Below are 17,702 nucleotides of genomic sequence, written 5' to 3'. Positions count from 1 at the left end.
TTGGAAGTACCCATTAGCAAAAAGCCCATCATCAATGGCCCCAGTGTTGGGTGATCCAGTGCTCTAGCCTCTTTTCCATTGATGTGCGTGTCATTTTAACTCTCTTTTTACTTTCCCGATACCACGTTCATCCCCTTCTCAGTCTATACCGAGGAAGCCACAGCACAGTTTTTTTTCATAGCATCGTTGTGGATGGCTGCATCTTTGCACAGGGCTCAGTCCCTTATCTGCAGTTGCAAAGTCAAAGAAGCTGGAAAAAACAAGCTTGTCTGTAACTCATTTGGCCACAGAAATCTGCCTCGAGCTGACATAAGGCTATTTATAGCCTCCTTTGCTTCCTTGTAAGGTGGAGATCCGTATATTTTGCTACAGAAATAATCAGTGAGTTTGTTTAAGGGTGCCCCAGACCCCACTGAGCTGTAAGGAAATGTTGGGTATAAGCAGCATTTTATTTTATTTTATTTGTTCTATTATTTTTGGCTGAGCCTGCGGTGACATCGGAAATTTTGGGGCCAGGGGTCAAATCTGTGCCATAGCAGAGACCTGAGCCACAGCAGTGACAGTGCTTGGTCCTTAACCCACAAAGCCACCAGGGAACTCCTATATTTCTGAAATCTGCAGAATTCCTACTTCTGGAACTCCTCTTCAGCATGGAAGTGCCCTGGATTTTGACAGTGGATGCCTTCATAGCTTCCTGTGCTGCCTGTAACACCTTCTTTGGGTGCTTTGTGCTTGATACTCATGTCGGTAGGGGAGGGATAAAACACTGGTGCATGCAGTTTGCAGATGGGGACACAGGCTCAGGGGTGCCCTCTGTGACGGGTTGGGGTTGAACACAGTTTCTTGGCTGCCAAGCTCAAGGACGCCCTGCCTGCCTGTGTCCCGCCCTGCTCTTTCCTGATGTGATTTGAGAGGACAGCCCTAGCTGTGTTTTTCAAATGGTGGTGCCTGAACCTTCTGCGTCAGAATCCCCGGACGGTCGTTACAACAATGCAGATTCCCAGGCCCAGGGCGTGCTGCAGGCAGCGGCCTGCCCGACGGGCTCAGGGCAGTTCTCGGGGTCTCAGGGACTGGGCTGGAAGAGCAATGCTGTCCGCCTCCTACTGGACGCATGCACGGGGGCTCCGGGGGCTGGGTCTGGCCCCTGCCTGCCCCCCCGCCACTGGCTCAGGAGCCCTGCATCTCCAGGCAGCTACCAGGCACGGCCTGTTGGCCTCAAAGCCCCGGCTGGGAATGGGCTCCCCCAACCAAAGTCATTCACCGTGGCGACCACGAGGGAGTTGCAGCTCCGTTCAGAGGCTGCCTCCCCTGCCGCCTTCTCAGAGCCTGACCTTGCTGCATATTTCAGGGACTCAGCACACAGTTCCCACGTGAGCGCCGCCAATCCGGGCCCTTCCGCTGCTTCTCCGAAGAATGGCTGTGTCTTTTCTCTTAATTCAGCCTGCGTGTCTTCCTGCCCTGCCTTCCTTTTTTTCCAGGCGTAAAATCATGCTTTCCTGCCCCCCACCTGTTTCTCCATCCACCCCTTCTTCCTCACCCCAACATCCATCCATCCACCATCCTGGCACCCAGGGGGTACCCAGTAAACCACCGCTGAATGCATGAATGAAGAGTTTCTGCCAGCAATCTATCCAGTAGCCTTATGAAAGAGGGGGAAGATTCCTCTAGAACAAGTGGTTCTGGCCGAATGAATAGTTCACAGCTCTCCTGGTTCGTTCATTCATTTGTTCATTCAGGAAATGTTTCCTGCATGCCCCTGGGTGCCAGGCATTGTGCTGGGTTCTGGGGCTGGAGATACAGCGTTGAGCAAAACCAGATGTCTGGCCCTTACCCTCCTGGAACTTGCAAATGTGGGGGAGACAGATGTTAATCGAATAACCACACTCATGAATTCCTAATTGCAAACAGCAAGAAGTGCCCAGAAGGAAAAGAAATCACCCAGGGTATCCCAGAGGCTCCCGAGCCAGGCCTGGGGGGACAGGGAAGGGCGCCTGTGGGGTCTGGATCCTCGGGCAGGAACCACAGGAGGGGCCATCAGGCCGCCAGGAAAGGGCCCCTTGTCAGGTGGCTCCTTAAATAGAGGAACCTGGTTACCATAGGGTAGCTGGTTGAAAGAGCAAGGAGGGGAGAGGAGGAGCTGCAGAAAGCAGCTGGCACCCCTGGGTCGGAGGGAAAAGAGGGGATGGTTAGTAGAATTGCTGCTGGAGCCACAGAGGAAATCGAGCCATTTCTAGAGCTCTCGTCCAAGGGGGGAGGGGAGGGTGGTGCGAGATGGGGGGAGAGGCGGAGGGGGAGAGATGGAGGTGGGGAAGGATGGAGCCGGGAGAGGAAAACATCAGCCCCGCTTCTCCCTCCTACTGCCCCCGCTTCTCCCTGCAGCATCTCCCGGGCTGAGTCCAGAGGGAAGGCAGAGGCGAGGGCACCTGCTGAATGTGGCTGCAGGGCCGGCCTGCAGAGCAGAAGGGTGACGGGTGGCATATGTCTGGTACGGGCACGGATGAAACCGGCACAGAAGGCAGGGCATCAAGTTCCAGTCAGTCAAAGTGGCGTGTGCAAAGGCCCTGAGATGCAGTGTGCACGGGGCCTCTTGTCCTGGGGTCTCCGGGACACTCAGGCAGGGCCGGAAACAAGGAGCTCAGTCTTTGACCTGAGAGCCGTGGCGCATGAGGGTCTCACGCAGCAGGGAGACCAGATTTGTGCTTTTGGACAAAAGCTCCTGGGGGAACATTAGATGGGAGGCGCCCCCAGGGGAAGCAGGAGGGGCACCGTTGCTGCCCCGCAAACCCACCCCCAACTCCCAGCTTCCAACCCCTCCCTGATTCCTCCCTCCCCCCAACCCCTGGCTCTGGCCCCGCACACCTGCTGCAGGAGGAGAGCTCCAGCTTCTTCTAATCAGGTGGCTGTTTCCTTGATCTGCTCCCCCGACGTGAGGCCCCTGATCAGCCTGCCTTGTCCAGCCCCACCCCCTCCTCTAAGCCCCCCCAGCTGCCCGCAGCCGGGGCTGGGGTGCCCGCCACCGCGGCACCTGTTCTCGGCTGTTTTTCGTGGCTCAGCTTTCAGGTCTGATAAATATTGATGGCCGAGCAGGGTCCCGGGTGGCCCCACTGGGAGATTGTCTTTCTGGAAGGGGCATCAGGGTGCCTGGCCAGAGTCGCAATGGGACACCGGGGCCTGACTCCTGGTCTCCTCTCCTGCCCTGCTCCCACTGGGGGGTGGGGAGCAGGCTGGAGCCCCGGGAGGCTGCTCAGGACATCAGATTTGTTCTGGTTCTCTCTGAAGGCTAGAGCTGGTCCCTGCGGTGGCAGGGAGCTTTGGCGTCCCAAGGAAGAGAGGACGAAGCCAGGAAGAAATTCTTGGGCAACCAGGTGAGGGCACCGTGGCCTCAAAACCATGAAGCCCCGTTTTCCAAAGGGTGAAAGAGCTTCAGGCCGAGAGTTCCCCTTGCGACCCTGTGTGTGACCTTGAGCCATGTATGATGCCCTGAGACTTGGATCCTCCACCTGTAAAGGAATGGGAGGGGCCAGAGAGCATCGGATGCCTCGACTCGCTCCCAAAACGTGCGCTGCAGAAGGCGTCCACTTCTTGGCAGTGGGAACCGATGTGGGGGAGCTGCGGTGGCAGGGAGCGCGGTGGCGGGCAGAATGGACCCGCGAACAGGGCCTGCTGAGTTCCGGCCCTTCTGCATCCGGGGGTGGTTCGATCTCTCCTCTCCCCCCCCCCCGCCGGGCAGTGAGGAGCGGTAGGCGGAGTTATTCCCACAGGCATGCGGGCTAAGGGAATATGGCTCAGAAGGTCAGCTGCTGGCCCAAGGCCGTGTGCAGGATCCATGGCGGGGCTGGGATTTCCATCCAGATGTTGAAAGCCACAGGCAGCATACTACCGTTTTGAAGGCTGTGGGCTCTGGAGCCAGAGAACCTGGGTTCGAATTCCTGCTCTGTCCCTTAGAAGCTGTGTGGTCTTGGGCAACGCACAGCGTCTCTGGGCTTCAGCCTCCTCACCTACGAAGTTGAAATAATGCTGGCGCTTCTCCTTCACACGGGGGCTTGGGAAGAAAGCAGATTTAGAGCAGAGCGTGGCTGGCTGAGGGTCGGGGACCGCCTCCCTCCAGGACCCGCGTTGTCCCACGGCCTCGGCCCCTTTGCTCGGACCCTCGGATGGGCAGGCGCTCAAGCGATGCACTTTGAAGCCAGGAAGGAGTGGCGTCGGGACCCACAGTGGGAACCGGGGACTGTAAGTCACTGTTCCTGGTGAGCACTGTCCTCTCGACAGCTGGAATGTTCTAAATCATTCTAAGACCTGGGCAGATTGGAATTTTAAAATGTGTTTCCCCTTTTAGAGCGAGCCATGCCTAAGTATTTCTGGCCTGTGAAAGGAACACAGTTTCAGAGCCAGGGCAGAGAAACCACGCGTGCTCGACCAACCCAACGAAAATACCAGCTACCAAGCCCCTTTCCGCTGCGGCCGTGTGGGCGGCCTGGGGGCTGCCGGGGTGGGCAGGGGGCGGGTACCCTGCGGGGAGACAGCCCCCTGGTCGGGCCGGTGGGTGGGCAGCTGAGAGGAGGGGTCGGGAACAAGGGAATCCTGGGAATTCCACCAGCCACCCCGAAGGCGCGTTCACATGGCTTAGGAGAACAGCTACGTACCTGGTGAGCCGCGGCGCTGCGAGAAACACCGCATGTGTGTTCAGCAAAAGCACAGAAATGTTCAGCGCAATGGCATCTGTGGTAGCCTAACATGGGCACTTTCCAAGGGCCCATCAGCAGGGCCATGGATGAATAAACTATGGTATCCGCATCCCCCGCATGCCATAAAGCAACGGAAAAGCATCGGGCACTCCTAGGTGCAAAAATAGAGGAGACTGGCACAGACACAATTTAGAGTCACCAGCCAGACACAAGAGGAGGTATGATGCACATCTACCTACGTAAAATACAAAGACACTCTGTGCTGCCACAGCTACCGCAGCGGATGAACCCTGAAAACATCATATGCCAAGGTAAAGAAGCCAGTCCCCAAAAGACCACGTATTTATTTATTTATTTGTTTATCTTGTCTTCGTCCTTTTAGGGCCGCACCTGTGGTACATGGAGGTTCCCAGGCTAGGGGTCGAATCGGAGCCGTAGCTGTCGGCCTACCCCAGATCCACAGCCACGCCAGATCTGAGCTGGGTCTGCGACCTGCCCCACAGCTCACGGCAACACCGGATCCTTGATGCATTGAGCAAGGCCAGGGATCGAACCCGCAACCTCATGGTTCCTAGTCGGATGCGTTTCCGCTGCACCACGACGGGAACTCCCAAAAGACCACATGTTATATGAGGCTACAATATGCAGTCTCTAGAATGGGCAGAGCCACACAGGCAGAAACTAGATGAGTGGTTGCCAGGCGCTGGGGGGATTGGGAAGTGACTGCTTACGGATATGCGGTTTCTGGGGGGGGGGCAATGAAAATATCAAAAAAACTGATTCTGGGTGGGGGTGGCACACCTCTAAATTGACTGAAAGCCACCGAACTGTCTGCCATTGAATTTGGTGGATTGTGGGGCGTGCGAATTACATCTAGATAAAGCTGCTTAAAAACAATCAACAGTTTGGGGTTAGAAGCCAGGAGGCCTGGAGTTCGGGCTGTCAGTTGGCACACCTGGTGAGGGGGGTAATGCCTGCATGAGGATGCAAGAGAGGCTGCTGGGAGGCTGGACCAGCCTCATTTCTGGGTCCCAATTACACAGAGGGGTTCAGTTTGCGAAAATTCCTAGAGACCAATGCTCCCGGCTTCTCTATGTAAAAACTTCACGAGGAGTTCCCTGGTGGCTCAGCAGGTTAAGGATCCAGCATCGTTCCTGCTGTGGCTAGGGTTTGACTGACAAATTTTGGATGCAGTGGGTGGGGCCAAAAAAAAACCCTAATGGAAGATTTTAAAAAAATCACTGCACCCACTTTAGCATTGGACACGCATTTCAGTCCTGCCTCACACCCCATCGGGGAGTCCAGCATCAACCAACAGCAGAAATAAAGACCAGGGCAGGCGGCTGCGGGGGCAGGCGGGTGGTGGAATATCCTTCAGTGACTCAGAGGAACAGCTGGAAAGACTCTGTGGCTGCTGGCTTCCCAGCCCCTCCTCTTAGCCAGTGCTGGGGACCGGCCACAGCCCACCGAGCATGCCAGGGCCTGAGAGTCTGGGCAGCTAAGGGTCAGGGGCCGCTGGGCTGGGATGTGGCTGCTGCTGGAGCCCTGGGCAGGACTCGAAGGCGTCTGGCAAGCCCTTCCATTAGGCTCCCTGGCAGGACCCAACTAAGGACAAGAATCAGAGGAGGCTGGCCCCGCAGGCCAGGAGCTGGGTGCACAGCAGGGCGGATTAGAGCAAGGCTCTGGGGCCAGACGGCCTGGCTTTGAATCCAGCCCTGCCCGCTCAGCTCTGTAGCCTTGGGGACACGCGTTCACTATTCAGAGTCTCAGTGTCTCTGTTGGTAAAATCGAGTCAACAATTATGCCTATTTTTTTTTTTTTTTTTTTGGGAGTTCCTGTTGTAGCTCAGCAGTAATGAATCCGACTGGTATCCATGAATACGCAGGTTTGATCCCTGGCCCTGCTTAGTGGGTTAAGGATCCAGTGTGACCGTGAACTGTAGAGTGGTCGCTGATGTGGCTCGGATCCCGTGTGGCTGTGACTGTGGTGTAGACCGGCAGCTGTAGCTCCGACTCAGCCCCTATCCTGGGAACCTCCATGTGCCGCAGGTGCAGATTTAACCAGGGATGATGGATGCTTTGAACGTAGCACCTGGCCCTTCGGCAGCATCCTATAAAACTTAGCTACCACCCGTGCACTAGGGGACATGGACTGGTTCACACTGAGCGCCTACTGTGTGCCCGGTGCTCTTAAGGCAGTTTGAAGTCGCTTTGTTCTCCTTGTCCCCCCCTACCCCCGCCCCGTTCCCTACCTGAGCCTCCCAGGCTGGGAACTAACCACGTGAATGATTACTGTGGATTTTGTGCTGCAAATCAGGGAGCTGTTGAGAAGCCAGCAGCAAGGGAGTCTTTGCGTATGCTCCAGATTTATGTGGGGTGTTTGTCCCATCATCCCCAGTGGCAGGTCCACCTTGGTCATCATTTATCAAAGGAGTTTTACGAGGCCCTGAAGTTCACGGCAATAGCCTCGGCTTCTGAGACGGAGGGAGCTGGGGGGAGACGGGGATATTTTTGCCTCTTGATTTTTTTTTTCAGGTTCACAGGAGCAAGGCAAGATTTCAGGGGGCACCTGATCCTGCTCTTAGACCCTAGACTGCATGCTCTGATTCTTAATTCTGTAACACATGCAGTCATTTTTTTAAAAAAATGTATGTACTTATTTTGCCACGGCAGGCAGAGGCTTGATGTGGGATCTCAGTTCACAGACCAGGGATTGAACCCGGGCCGCAGTGGTGAAAGGGCCAAGTCCTAACCACCAGACCACCAGGGAACTCCCAAGCAGTGACTTTAAAACAAAAAACCAAAACAACAACAACAACAACAAAAAAAAAAACAACGCATTGCAGCTTTTGAAATGCTCTCAGCACAGGCTGTCTCAGGCTCCAGAGATGGAAAGTGGCCCTCCTATGCCCAGCCTCTGAAGCTCCTGTATTTGAAAACAAAAAGGACAGTCAACCAGGGTCACCCAACAAACCATGTATTTTTAATGTTTTCATTGAGCAAATCAGCCCGGTTCATACATACATATGCAAGGAAATTTCACCAGCTTGGGCAGCTGGGGGCTTAGCCGGGTCCCAGGACCTGTGCTCCGGAGCCAGTTTCTCTGTCTCTCAGATGGAGCTGGGACTCCAGCTTCGCCCCCCTGGATGGCTGTGTCACGCTGGCTAACGGATGTGAGACGGCTCATAAGCCCAAGGCCTCCATAAATCCCAGGGATTTTTTTTTTTTTTTTTTTTTTTTTTTTTTTTTTTTATTGTTAACGGCTGCATTCCTTCTCTCTAAGGAGGAGGAGACGCTTTTGCCTGTGGCCTGCCATGTCTGATGCTCCCTCGGAGCATGGCGGCGAAGTGCTGGCTTCATTCTTAGGGGGAAATAAAATGGAAAGAAAGAAAAAAAAAAAAATAGGACAGTCAGATGATAAATTTTGTTTTTCTGGTCCTCCGTGAGCCAGAGGCCAAACACACAGCACGCTCGTAGCCTCTAAAAGAGGAACCGGGGGGAGCAGCTTCCGAAGGTAAACGGGTCCTGGGGGGGGGGGGTATGTGGGTGGAGGGAGGAGGAAACGGGCGCGGGTACCAGTGAGAAGGGAAGTCAGCTGATGGGGTCGGGGGAGGCAGGGGGCACGTGGAAGGCTTTGGTCTGAATCACTGGCAGCAGGAGAAATGCAAGACTGGAAGCTGCCGGGAGCAGCCAGGCGATGCTGGAACTTGGAAAGCGCCGTGAGGTTTTGGATAGAGTCTGGCAACCCCTGTTCAAGCGTGGATCAGGCCCCAGCCGTGTCCCTGGCCCTGTGACGCCGTGGGACGGTGCAGGGGAAGCCACCCAGAGGCAGACACACAAAACGACGTGTGATAAGTGCTCAGAGCCTGGAAACTCGCTCTCCCCCACAGCGCGAGGGCAGATTCCTGTGGTTTCCGGGCCAAGGCGACCCTACAGGAAGCCGCACATTTGAGATGTGCCCAGATGTTCCGCGCTGACGGCCTTCTGGTCTCCTCCGGCCCCGAGGTGGGTGTTGTCTCCCCGCTGCCAGCGCGGGGGCTGCCGCGAGCATCTGTCGTGGCTTTTCAGGACCACCAGAGTCAGGTCCTAGGAAAGAGGATGGAGAGAGCGGGGCAGAGATCCGTGGGCCCGGGAGGCGCCCGGCACCCTCTCTCCAGCTGCAGGGAGGGCCGAGCGGCTCAGGGAGGCAGAGGCTGGCTCTGCTGGGGTCTGGGGGCCGTGGCTCCGACGTGACGTTAAGAGGAACGAACCCTGAGATGTCGCCTCACCTTGGGCAGGTTCTCAGGCCGTTTCATGTCTCAGGCTCATTAGGTGTGCAACTGGGGGCATGTGTGAGGACACGTGGGCATCACACGGGCATCCTCAAGCTAATGGCTGAGAAAGCCAGGGAGCGACAGAGACCCTCGCCTGGGCTGAGCCCCAGCTCCACCCTCTGTGTGACCTCGCGGCTTTACCTCCCTCCTCTGTCTTCTCACCTGGAAATGGAGGCTGTCACAGACCCTACCGCACCAGCTTGTTGCAAAAATTCGGCCAGTCTGCGTCTGTGCGGGACAGGGACCTGTGTGTGTTTAACATTCAGCTCCTGTGCACAAGTGTTACAGTGGCTCCTGCGTCCCCGTTTCACCTTCCTCCCAGCCCCGTGTGCCATCTCGTTATCCTTGCTTTACAGATGGGGCACCTGAGGCTCAGAGAGGTTAAGTAGCAGCCCAAAGCCACACAGCTGGTGAATGGCAGAGCTGTGATGTCAGCCTGATGTGTCAAGTTGTGCCAGTGGCCCCACCCCTGTCATCCACCCACAAGTGACCAACCGTTGTCACCTGCCTTCCTCCTCCTCTGACCTGGGCTCACCTGCTCCCTGGCTCCCGAGATATGTGCCAGGGGACTTTCCTGAGTCACTGGGTCATTGAAGGAAACCAAACATCCAGCGGCTGCCTCTCTCCTCTTCCTCCTGGCCCACTTTATATACCCACGAAGGCACACGCACGAGCACACACACACACATAGATGTGCACAGGGATGCGTGCATGCGTACACACACACACACATGCAAGCACTAACACATGCACACATACACGTATACACAAACACATTGTACACAATAACACATGCACACACACTTGTGAACGCATGCACACATATACACTAACATATGTGTGCACATGTGTACTTACGAACAGATGCATACAACCTGTACACACCAACACAATACATACTCACGCCAACACACACACACACACTTTCACACATGTGGCATATATGCGGGGACATTCTCTGGACGATTCCAGCTTAGCCAAGAAGACGCCACCTCCCTCTTTCTCCTGTCGGGCCTCAGACTGTGTGTGACCTCCTCACGGTGCCCTCACACCGTGGAGGAGTGTAGACAGGCAGTAGCAGACTCTCCTCAATGACTGGACAGGGCCAGGAAGGACATGGAGACAGACAGACAGACAGACACACACACACACTGTTGCCCACTGTGTGCCAGGCCCCTGTGATCCAAGCCAAAAAGTCCACTGAGGATCACAACCCCACTTCACAGGGCAGAAAACTGAGGCTTAGGGAGCTAAGAGGCTTGCCCAAGGCTCATACAGCTGGAGAGGATGAAACAGGACGGGGACCCAGGGGCGTGGCCCCCGGACAGTGCGCCAGGCCCTGCTTATACACAGTGAGCGGGACAGACCTGGTTCCCCCAGGATGGAGCCCAGGTGCTGGGGGACCGCGAAGGGAGTGGGCCCCAGAAAAAGAAAGAAAATCAATGGCTAATTCCAATGCCAGCGAGCTGAGACCAAGAATAGCACAGACGCCTCCCTTAGAAGAAGGAGGCAGGGAAGACGCTGGGGGGAGACACTGCAGCCAAGACCATAAAGCCGAGGGGAGCTGGCTTCACAAGAGACAGCCTGGAAAGGGTTTGAAACAGAGGGAACCGCATGGGCCAAGCCCGAAGGGATCCACGTGTAACCCCACAGTGGACCTGCCTTTCCAGAGCCAGGACTGTTTTACCAGAAGCCTCTTGGTGTGTGTGTGGGGGGGCTCCAGAGTTGGGCTGGGACAGAAGGAAACAGATCTCACCCTTTCAAGTTTTCCTAATCGGGCCCCCTCCTCTCAGCAGGTATTAAAAATGCCAGAGGCAGGGAAACCCCCTCGCCCTGCCCCCAACATTCCTGAGGGACAGTTTTGCTGACACAGCTTTTTTCTGGCCTGGCTGAGAACCCACAGCCCAGGGTATCTGGCCACAGTGACAATGGTGACTTTCCTGCTGACCCCTGGACCGTGGTCCCTGGGATTTCTTCCAGGGGTTCCAAAGAGGTGGCCCTTTTCTCCTGTTCCATTTATTTATAATGTGTGCCAAGAGAAAGCCTCGTTTTATGTACAAGACGGAGTCCCAGAGGGCAGAGGGGCCAAGCTGGCACCTTTGTCCCCAGTCTGACTCTGGGCTCCAGCTGGCAGGTCGGGACAGCTGCTAACTGCTCAGAAATCAGAGAGTCACAGAATTTTGAAGCTGGAAGGGGTGGGCATTCTGTCCATTCGGAATGGGAGGCCTAGAGAGGCCCAGAGTTGCACGAGGCCTCCCAGCCTGAGCCAGAGCAGCAGGGAGGACGGAGAGGTCCTGGCTGTGTCCCCTGCTGTGGCCAGTCTCCATCAGCAGATGGATGACAGGGCCCAGATGTTTGTTTAGTGAGGCTGTACAGCCAGGGAGTTGAGAACAGGGGCCTGGAGCCGGCTGCCAGAGTCTGAATCCCAGGTCCGCCGCTCCCGAAGCGTACACCTTAATGCTCGCCGCCTCCTCATTGTCATCTGTGCAATGGGCTGATCGTGGCACTTAACCCAGAGTTACTGAAAAGAGCGACCGAGAGGATGTGTATAAACTGCTTAGACTCTGCACCTGGCGCATGCTAAGGTCTCTCTCTGTGTGTTTAAGAAATACATGATCTACACGTGTGACTTGGAACCAGTTAATCCCCTGAAAGGCCCAGACTTGTTGAGTCATCGCCCTGGAACACACAGCCTAGACACACGGGACCCTTTTTGTCCCTGGCCAGCAGTGGGGAGGGGCGGGGCAGGCCGAGTCTGTCCCCAGGATGGCTGGTGCATTCACTAAGGTGTTCAGGCCACCAGGAGACAGCCCCTCTTCCCTGTCACCAAAATTAGAACCCTGGGCCCTGAAAGATACCCCGGATCCAGGACTCCTCAGGGCTGTAAAGGGCCCTTTAGATGGGGGTGGGGGGCGGGTGCTGAGACCCTTTGGAATGGGGAGAGGGCCGGCAACAGCCCAGCTCACTGGGCAGCCTCCCTCCTCCAGAGAGCTGCCCTTCCTCGGCGGGCTCTCCGGGGACGCCGGCCGCGTCCTTACCTGGCTCCTCCGGCGTCCTGCCTGACCTTTACTTAAAGACCAGCTCTAGCGGCTGATGGGTTTTCGCGGGTCCCGGAGGAGACCCTTCAGACGGCTCGAGCCTGGCGCGCTGGAGAGAGCCCCCTAATTGGGGCAATGAATCACCGAGCGCGGCTCCCGGCTGGACACAAAATAGATAGAGGAGCCGGCGAGCTATTGTGCGCAGTTTGGGACCGGGGGGGGGGGGGGGGGGTTGGGAGGGAGGCAGGGAGGAGGAGGTGGTGGAGGAGGAGGAGGGAGGCGGAGGGGAGGGAGGGGAGGGAGCGCGAGGGAGGGAGTCCCCCGCCCGCCGCGCTCCCGCCCTCCCGCCCTTCCCCTCCCCTCCCCTCCCCTCCCCTCCCCTCCTCCCTCCGCGCCGCCCGCCGCCCCGCCTCCCTCCTCCCCAATTAAATGACCCAACGCTTTGGCAGGCGCCGGAGCTCGCACATGCGGCTGCCGCTCCAGCCGCCCGGGGCCCGCCGCCGCCGCTGCGTTCCGGGCGCGCTCGCCGCGGCGCCGCCGGGGGCTCGGCCGGCCGGGGGGGGCGCCCCTGCGAGCGGCCGAGCGCCCGCGCCCGCGCCGGCCGCCCGCCGCCAAACTTTGCGGCGCGCACACATGCTCCAAGTTGGGCGCGGCGGCGGCGGCGGCGGCGGGCGGTGAGGGCGGCCCGGGGCGCGCGGGGGCCGGCGCGGCGCGGCCATGAGCGGGCGGCCGGCGCCGGTCTCCCGCAAGCAGCGGCTCATGGCAGCCGTGGGCGAGCGGGCGGCGGGCGGCGGCGGCGGCGCGCCGCTCTCTTGCTTCATCTGCGGCGGCGGCATCGGGCGCGGCAAGGAGCTGAAGCTGCAGGTGAAGCAGCCGGCGGCGGCGGCGGGCGCGGGGGCCCCGGCGCAGCCCTTCTTCCCGTTCCTGCAGCAGCAGGAGCCGGCGCCCGGCGCGCGCGAGCTGTCCCCGGCCGACGGCTGCGTGCTGGTGTGCGCCGTGTGCCGCTGCTTCCTGGGCGAGCAGTGGGCCGCCTTCGAGCGCGCCCGCACGCCCGTGGACAAGCGCATGTACTGGCTCAAGCGGCCCCACCAGTGCGACGCGGGCGCGGGCGGGCGCCGCGGGGGCGCCGGGGCCCCCCGCGAGTGGAACGTCGCCTACGCGCTGGGCGGCGCGGCCGACGACGACGAAGACGGCGGCGGCGGCCCCGGGCCCCGCGCGGCCCCCGAGGAGCCTCGAGATTCCGAGCTGTCGGAGCTGTCGGACACAGACCCCTTCTCCGAGCCCGACCCCGCCGCGCGCGACGCCGCCAGTCCCCGCCAGGACGGGGCGCCAGCGGCGCGGGCCGCCCCCGGGCCCGGGCCTCGCGGGGGCCGCTGCCCGGAGTGGAGGCCGGCGCCGGGACCCCCTCCGGGACTGGGCGCGGAGACCCCCACGCCGGGGGACCTGGAGGACGACGGGATCCCCTCGAAGCTCCACGTGGACGGGGAGCCCAGGGCCGGCATCCGGCGCCGGCGCAAGGGCGCTGGGAGGCCCTGGGCCCCAGAGGCCCGGGCCAGCGTCCTGAGGGGCCTTCCGGACCCTTGGCAAAGGCCTCCGGTCCAAGGCGCCCCTGCAGAGGGCGTGAAAGGAGCCCCTCTGGGCAGGGCCGCCAAGACTGCCGAGAGCAAACCGCTGGCGGAGACGCGCGCTTCTGAGGACAGTGACGTCAACATCACCAGCGAGGAGGAGGACCGCAAGGAGCAGCCTCTCCCAGGCCCCTGCTGCCCCAGAGACCAGGACGCCGCTGGCGGGGGCCGTGCCCCCCGGGCTCCCCTGGAGAGCCGGGCTGCACCACCAGAGGGCCTTTGCTGCTACATCTGTGGGTGTGCGCTGTCCCCGGCCTCGCAGCACCAGATCCACGTGCAGAAGCAGGAGAAGCTGGCCCAGGCGCCCTTCTTCCCCTTCCTGTGGCTGCACAGCCCGCCCCCGGGGGCGCAGCCCATCAGCGAGGGTGGCAGCACCCTGGTGTGCCCCTGCTGCTTCTCCTCCCTCATGCAGCAGTGGCAAAGCTTCGAACTGGCCAACGTGCCGGTCCTGCAGCGGCTCTACGTGGTGCCCCTGAACAGCCACGCTCCCGGCATGGCCTCCAAGGGCAGGAGGCTCCCCAGGGAAGAGGGCCCGCCCGCCGGGGCCCTGCCAGAGGCCTGCTACCTCTGCGGGGAGGACTGTACGCGGGATGCCCGGGCCGTGGCCTGCAGGACCCTCAACGGCAACGCCAGGGGCTCCATGCATTTCCCGTTTCTCAGCCTCCTGCCCTGCCCGCCCAACGCCCAGGGCCCCAACAAGCGCTGTGAGGTCCGCAGCTGCCCCAAGTGCTTCAGCGTCCTGGAGGACGTGTGGGCCCTGTACCGGGCCTGCCAGAACGAGGAGCTCATCACCTCTGTGCAGGGCTTCTTGGGCCGGTACCACCAGGCCTTCTCAGCCTCGGACCCTGCGCTCTGCGAGCCGCCCGCCTCGGCCCAGGGCGGCCCGGCCTCCGTCTGCTACATCTGCGGGGCCGAGCTGGGCCCCGGCAAGGAGTTCCAGCTCAACGTGAACCCCTCCAGCCGCCTGGGCGAGAAGGAGCCCTTCTTCCCCTTCCTCACTGTCTACCCGCCGGCCCCGCGCGCCAGGCCTGCCGACTCCACCGGCCTGGTGGCCACCTGCGTGCTCTGTTACCATGACCTGCTGGGCCAGTGGCTGCAGCACGAGGCCCGCAGCGCCCCCCACGCCATCAGCCCCTGGTCACGGCAGTACCAAGTGGAGATATTCGTGTGCTTCTTCTGCCAGCAGGAGAAGAAGCGGTGTCTCGGGCTCAAGGCCGTGCGGGTGGCCCGGCTGCCCTTGTTTCTGTACACCCTTCGAGCGAGCCACAGCCTGCTCGTGGACGATGGGCGACAGCTGATCATCGGCGCCTGCACGGAGTGCGGGACCCTGGTGTGTGCTGGCCAAGGGCTCACCCGCCAGGGACCCACGGGCTGGAGCTCCCCAGGGGCGGCGGCGAGGAAGGTAAGCAGCTCCGTTCTCGTGTCCTCCTCTGAAACCCGAGCAGGGAAGGAGGCGATGTTGTTTTCTGCACCGCTGCTGGAGAGGAGAGGGGTTTTGCGCCCCGTGTGGTCCAGCAGGAGGGGCGCTCCCCCTGCCCCAGGTCACCCGGCCAGGGCTCAGTGAGCACGCTGACCTGGTTGAGCTCGGAAGCGTGTGACAGGCCAGAGGAGTTGGGAGGCCAGGAGTGGCCTCGTGGAAGAATAGGGCAGTACTGAAAGCAGCAGGCATGAGCCTGAACTTGAGTGTTTGCAGCGGAATCTATCAAACAGAGGAAGTTCGGGGCACGTCTGTCATCCGCCTGATAACATTGGTAATTAGTCCAGCCACGCAGGTCACCGAGAGGTCTCGGCACTCACCCGGTTTGAAACACATCAGAGGTGGAAGTTCCTCTCAACTCTCACTCCCACTCAGTGTAGCTTTTCCAGAATTTTCCACCCAAGTTCACACTTTCCCTCTGAGGCTCTCTGGTTGCTTAAGAGCAGATGGAGACAGATTTCCAGACGTGGGGGTTTGGGACCCCGGGGACGGTGGCCTAAACAGACGGTTTCTCCCCGGTGGGAAGAGAGTCTTTCTTCTCTGCAAGTCAGCTGTGCAGGGGGAGGGTGGGAGGCCCTGTTTATAAGGCGCCTCCCTTCACGCTGCCTGCCCGGGAGGAGCCAGACGGGGCTCCGTTCATTTGGGATCCGGCTTTGCAAAGGCTGAGGCCAGAACTGCCCCCGCGGGTCTCGGGAAGCGAGTTGTGCCCACCGTCACGGCCACTGGAGCCGTGAATTCTCATTTCCACCAAAGCCGGTGACACTGGCTTGTTTTATTCCGCCGCCTGTAGGGGCAGCCGCTGGGAGGGGCTGGCAGAGGGACGAGCGAACGGGGATGGGTGTCCCCACCGGTCCCAGAATGGTGGTTCCGTCCTGATGCTGCCTCCCACGGGTACATGCGTGCGCACGCGTGCAGGGCTCCTGGGGCGCAGGTTCCCTCAGGGTCATCGCGTCTCCCAAGGTGGTGCCCGGTCCCTATGCCTGCAGGCTCTGCCCAGGGTTTCTTCCGTGTCACTGCCCTCTTTGGATGCTGGACTGTCGCCAGGGGCTTTGGTCTGATCTGGGGGCTTTTGTCTTTAGAGCTGTTTCTGGGTGGGCTCTCATTTAACACAGAAGTGTGTCCATTCCCCCCACCACCACACCCCCAATTACAGATGCTGAATCTCTGGTGTGCGGTACCTGGCAGTTCAGCCCGCAGGTCTGCGGCTGGAAGTCTGAGCTGCGGTTCCCGAAGGGGCCAGACCTGGGCGAAGGGCCTGGCTGTGGAGCAGGACAGAGCTGGGTTCCTCTCTTACCCTTTCTCCTGTTAGCTGCGTGCCCAGGAGGATGCGTCTTATCCTCCCTAAGCTCGTTTTCTTGGCTGGGGAGTGGAAACAGCTATCACCTGCCCCGTGGGGCCATGGTGAGAATTAAATCCATCAGGGCATTTGAATGCTTCCAGAAAGCCAGGTACTTGGCACACAGTGCCCCCCCCCCCCCCCCCGTGTTGGCCTGACATCCTGGGCAGGTTCTTCTAGGAGGCAGGTGGATTGTGCAGAGGCTCCCGCTGTGCAGGAGGGGCGCAGACTTCCGGTCTGGGGGGGTGGCGGGGGTGGTGGGCATGCCTGTAGAGGCCTCTCAGGCTGTTTTCTGCAGAACGTGCGAACTTGGGTGAGTTTTCCCACGTCGATGTGCTCCCTCGTCAGGGGTTGATGAGAGGCCAACCCTGGGCCCCGACTGATAGGAACTTGAGGGAACAAAAGAAGCTGCAGTTCCCAGTCCAGCTGGGAAGGGGGGTGGCGGAGGGCAGCCCCGTGTGGATGAAAATGCAAGCTGGTGTCCGCCCAGAAGGGGTCAGCATGAGTTTGGGAAGGTCAAACTCATGCTTTTTTTTTTTTTTTTGTCTTTTTAGGGCCGCACCCACCGTATATGGAAGTTCCCAGGCTAGGAAACTAGGAATTGGAGCCACAGCTGCCGGCTTACACCATAGCCACAGCAACGTGGGATCCAAGCCACATCTGCGATCTATACCACAGCTCACAGCAACGCCGGATCCTTAGCCCAGTGGGCGAGGCCAGGGATCGAACCTGCGTCCTCATGGATGCTGTCGCGTTCCATACCGCTGAGCCACGATGGGAACTCCGTAACTTTTGCACCCTTTCTAAAGCAGCTTATTTCATTTGCTCCTCACCAATTCTCTCCGAGGCCTTATTATTCCCATTTAAGAGGAGAGTAGACTGAGACTCGGAGGAGTCAGATGACCCTGGTGACTGTTGCACAGCCAGTAGGTGGCTGGGGGGGGGGGTCTTGAACCCAGGTCTTCCTACCCCAGAGTCCCACACCATTGGACTGCCTGGTGGAGGGGGAGCTTTGGAAAATGGGTAGGATTTGTTGAGGGGGAAGAATTCAGGAGGAAGGAAAAGAAGGTTGGAGTGAACCCGATGCCTTGAAGTCAGGAAACGAAGATTGGATTTAGAGTTGAAGATACGAGAAAGCAATAAAAATTTCTTGGGAGTTCCTGCTGTGGCACGGTGGAAACGAATCCGACTAGGAACCATGAGATTGCGGGTTCCATCCCTGGCTTCGC

The 17,702-nt window shown here is 59.4% G+C and overlaps 1 protein-coding gene across 10 annotated transcripts in view; it reads left to right on the top strand.

Annotated features, from left to right (window-relative positions):
• Window positions 1–12,681: 12,681 nt before the first annotated feature.
• The window catches only part of GSE1 (Gse1 coiled-coil protein), a 412,190-nt gene continuing 407,169 nt past the window's right edge, over window positions 12,682–17,702 (top strand). For all 10 annotated transcript variants that reach the window (XM_084959220.1, XM_021093712.2, XM_084959219.1 and 7 more), the window contains exon 1: window positions 12,682–15,062. In XM_084959220.1, the coding sequence (XP_084815346.1) occupies window positions 12,753–15,062 (2,310 nt within the window). In that variant the 5' untranslated portion in view covers window positions 12,682–12,752. The remainder of the gene's footprint in view (window positions 15,063–17,702) is intronic.

Source organism: Sus scrofa, chromosome 6, assembly GCF_054392235.1.
Source record: "Sus scrofa isolate SSC_HxYL_T2T_F1_AM1 chromosome 6, Sscrofa_HxYL_maternal_Yorkshire_Landrace_v2.0, whole genome shotgun sequence".
NCBI classification, from domain to species: Eukaryota; Metazoa; Chordata; class Mammalia; order Artiodactyla; family Suidae; genus Sus; species Sus scrofa.
This window is presented reverse-complemented; position numbering and strand designations above follow the sequence as displayed.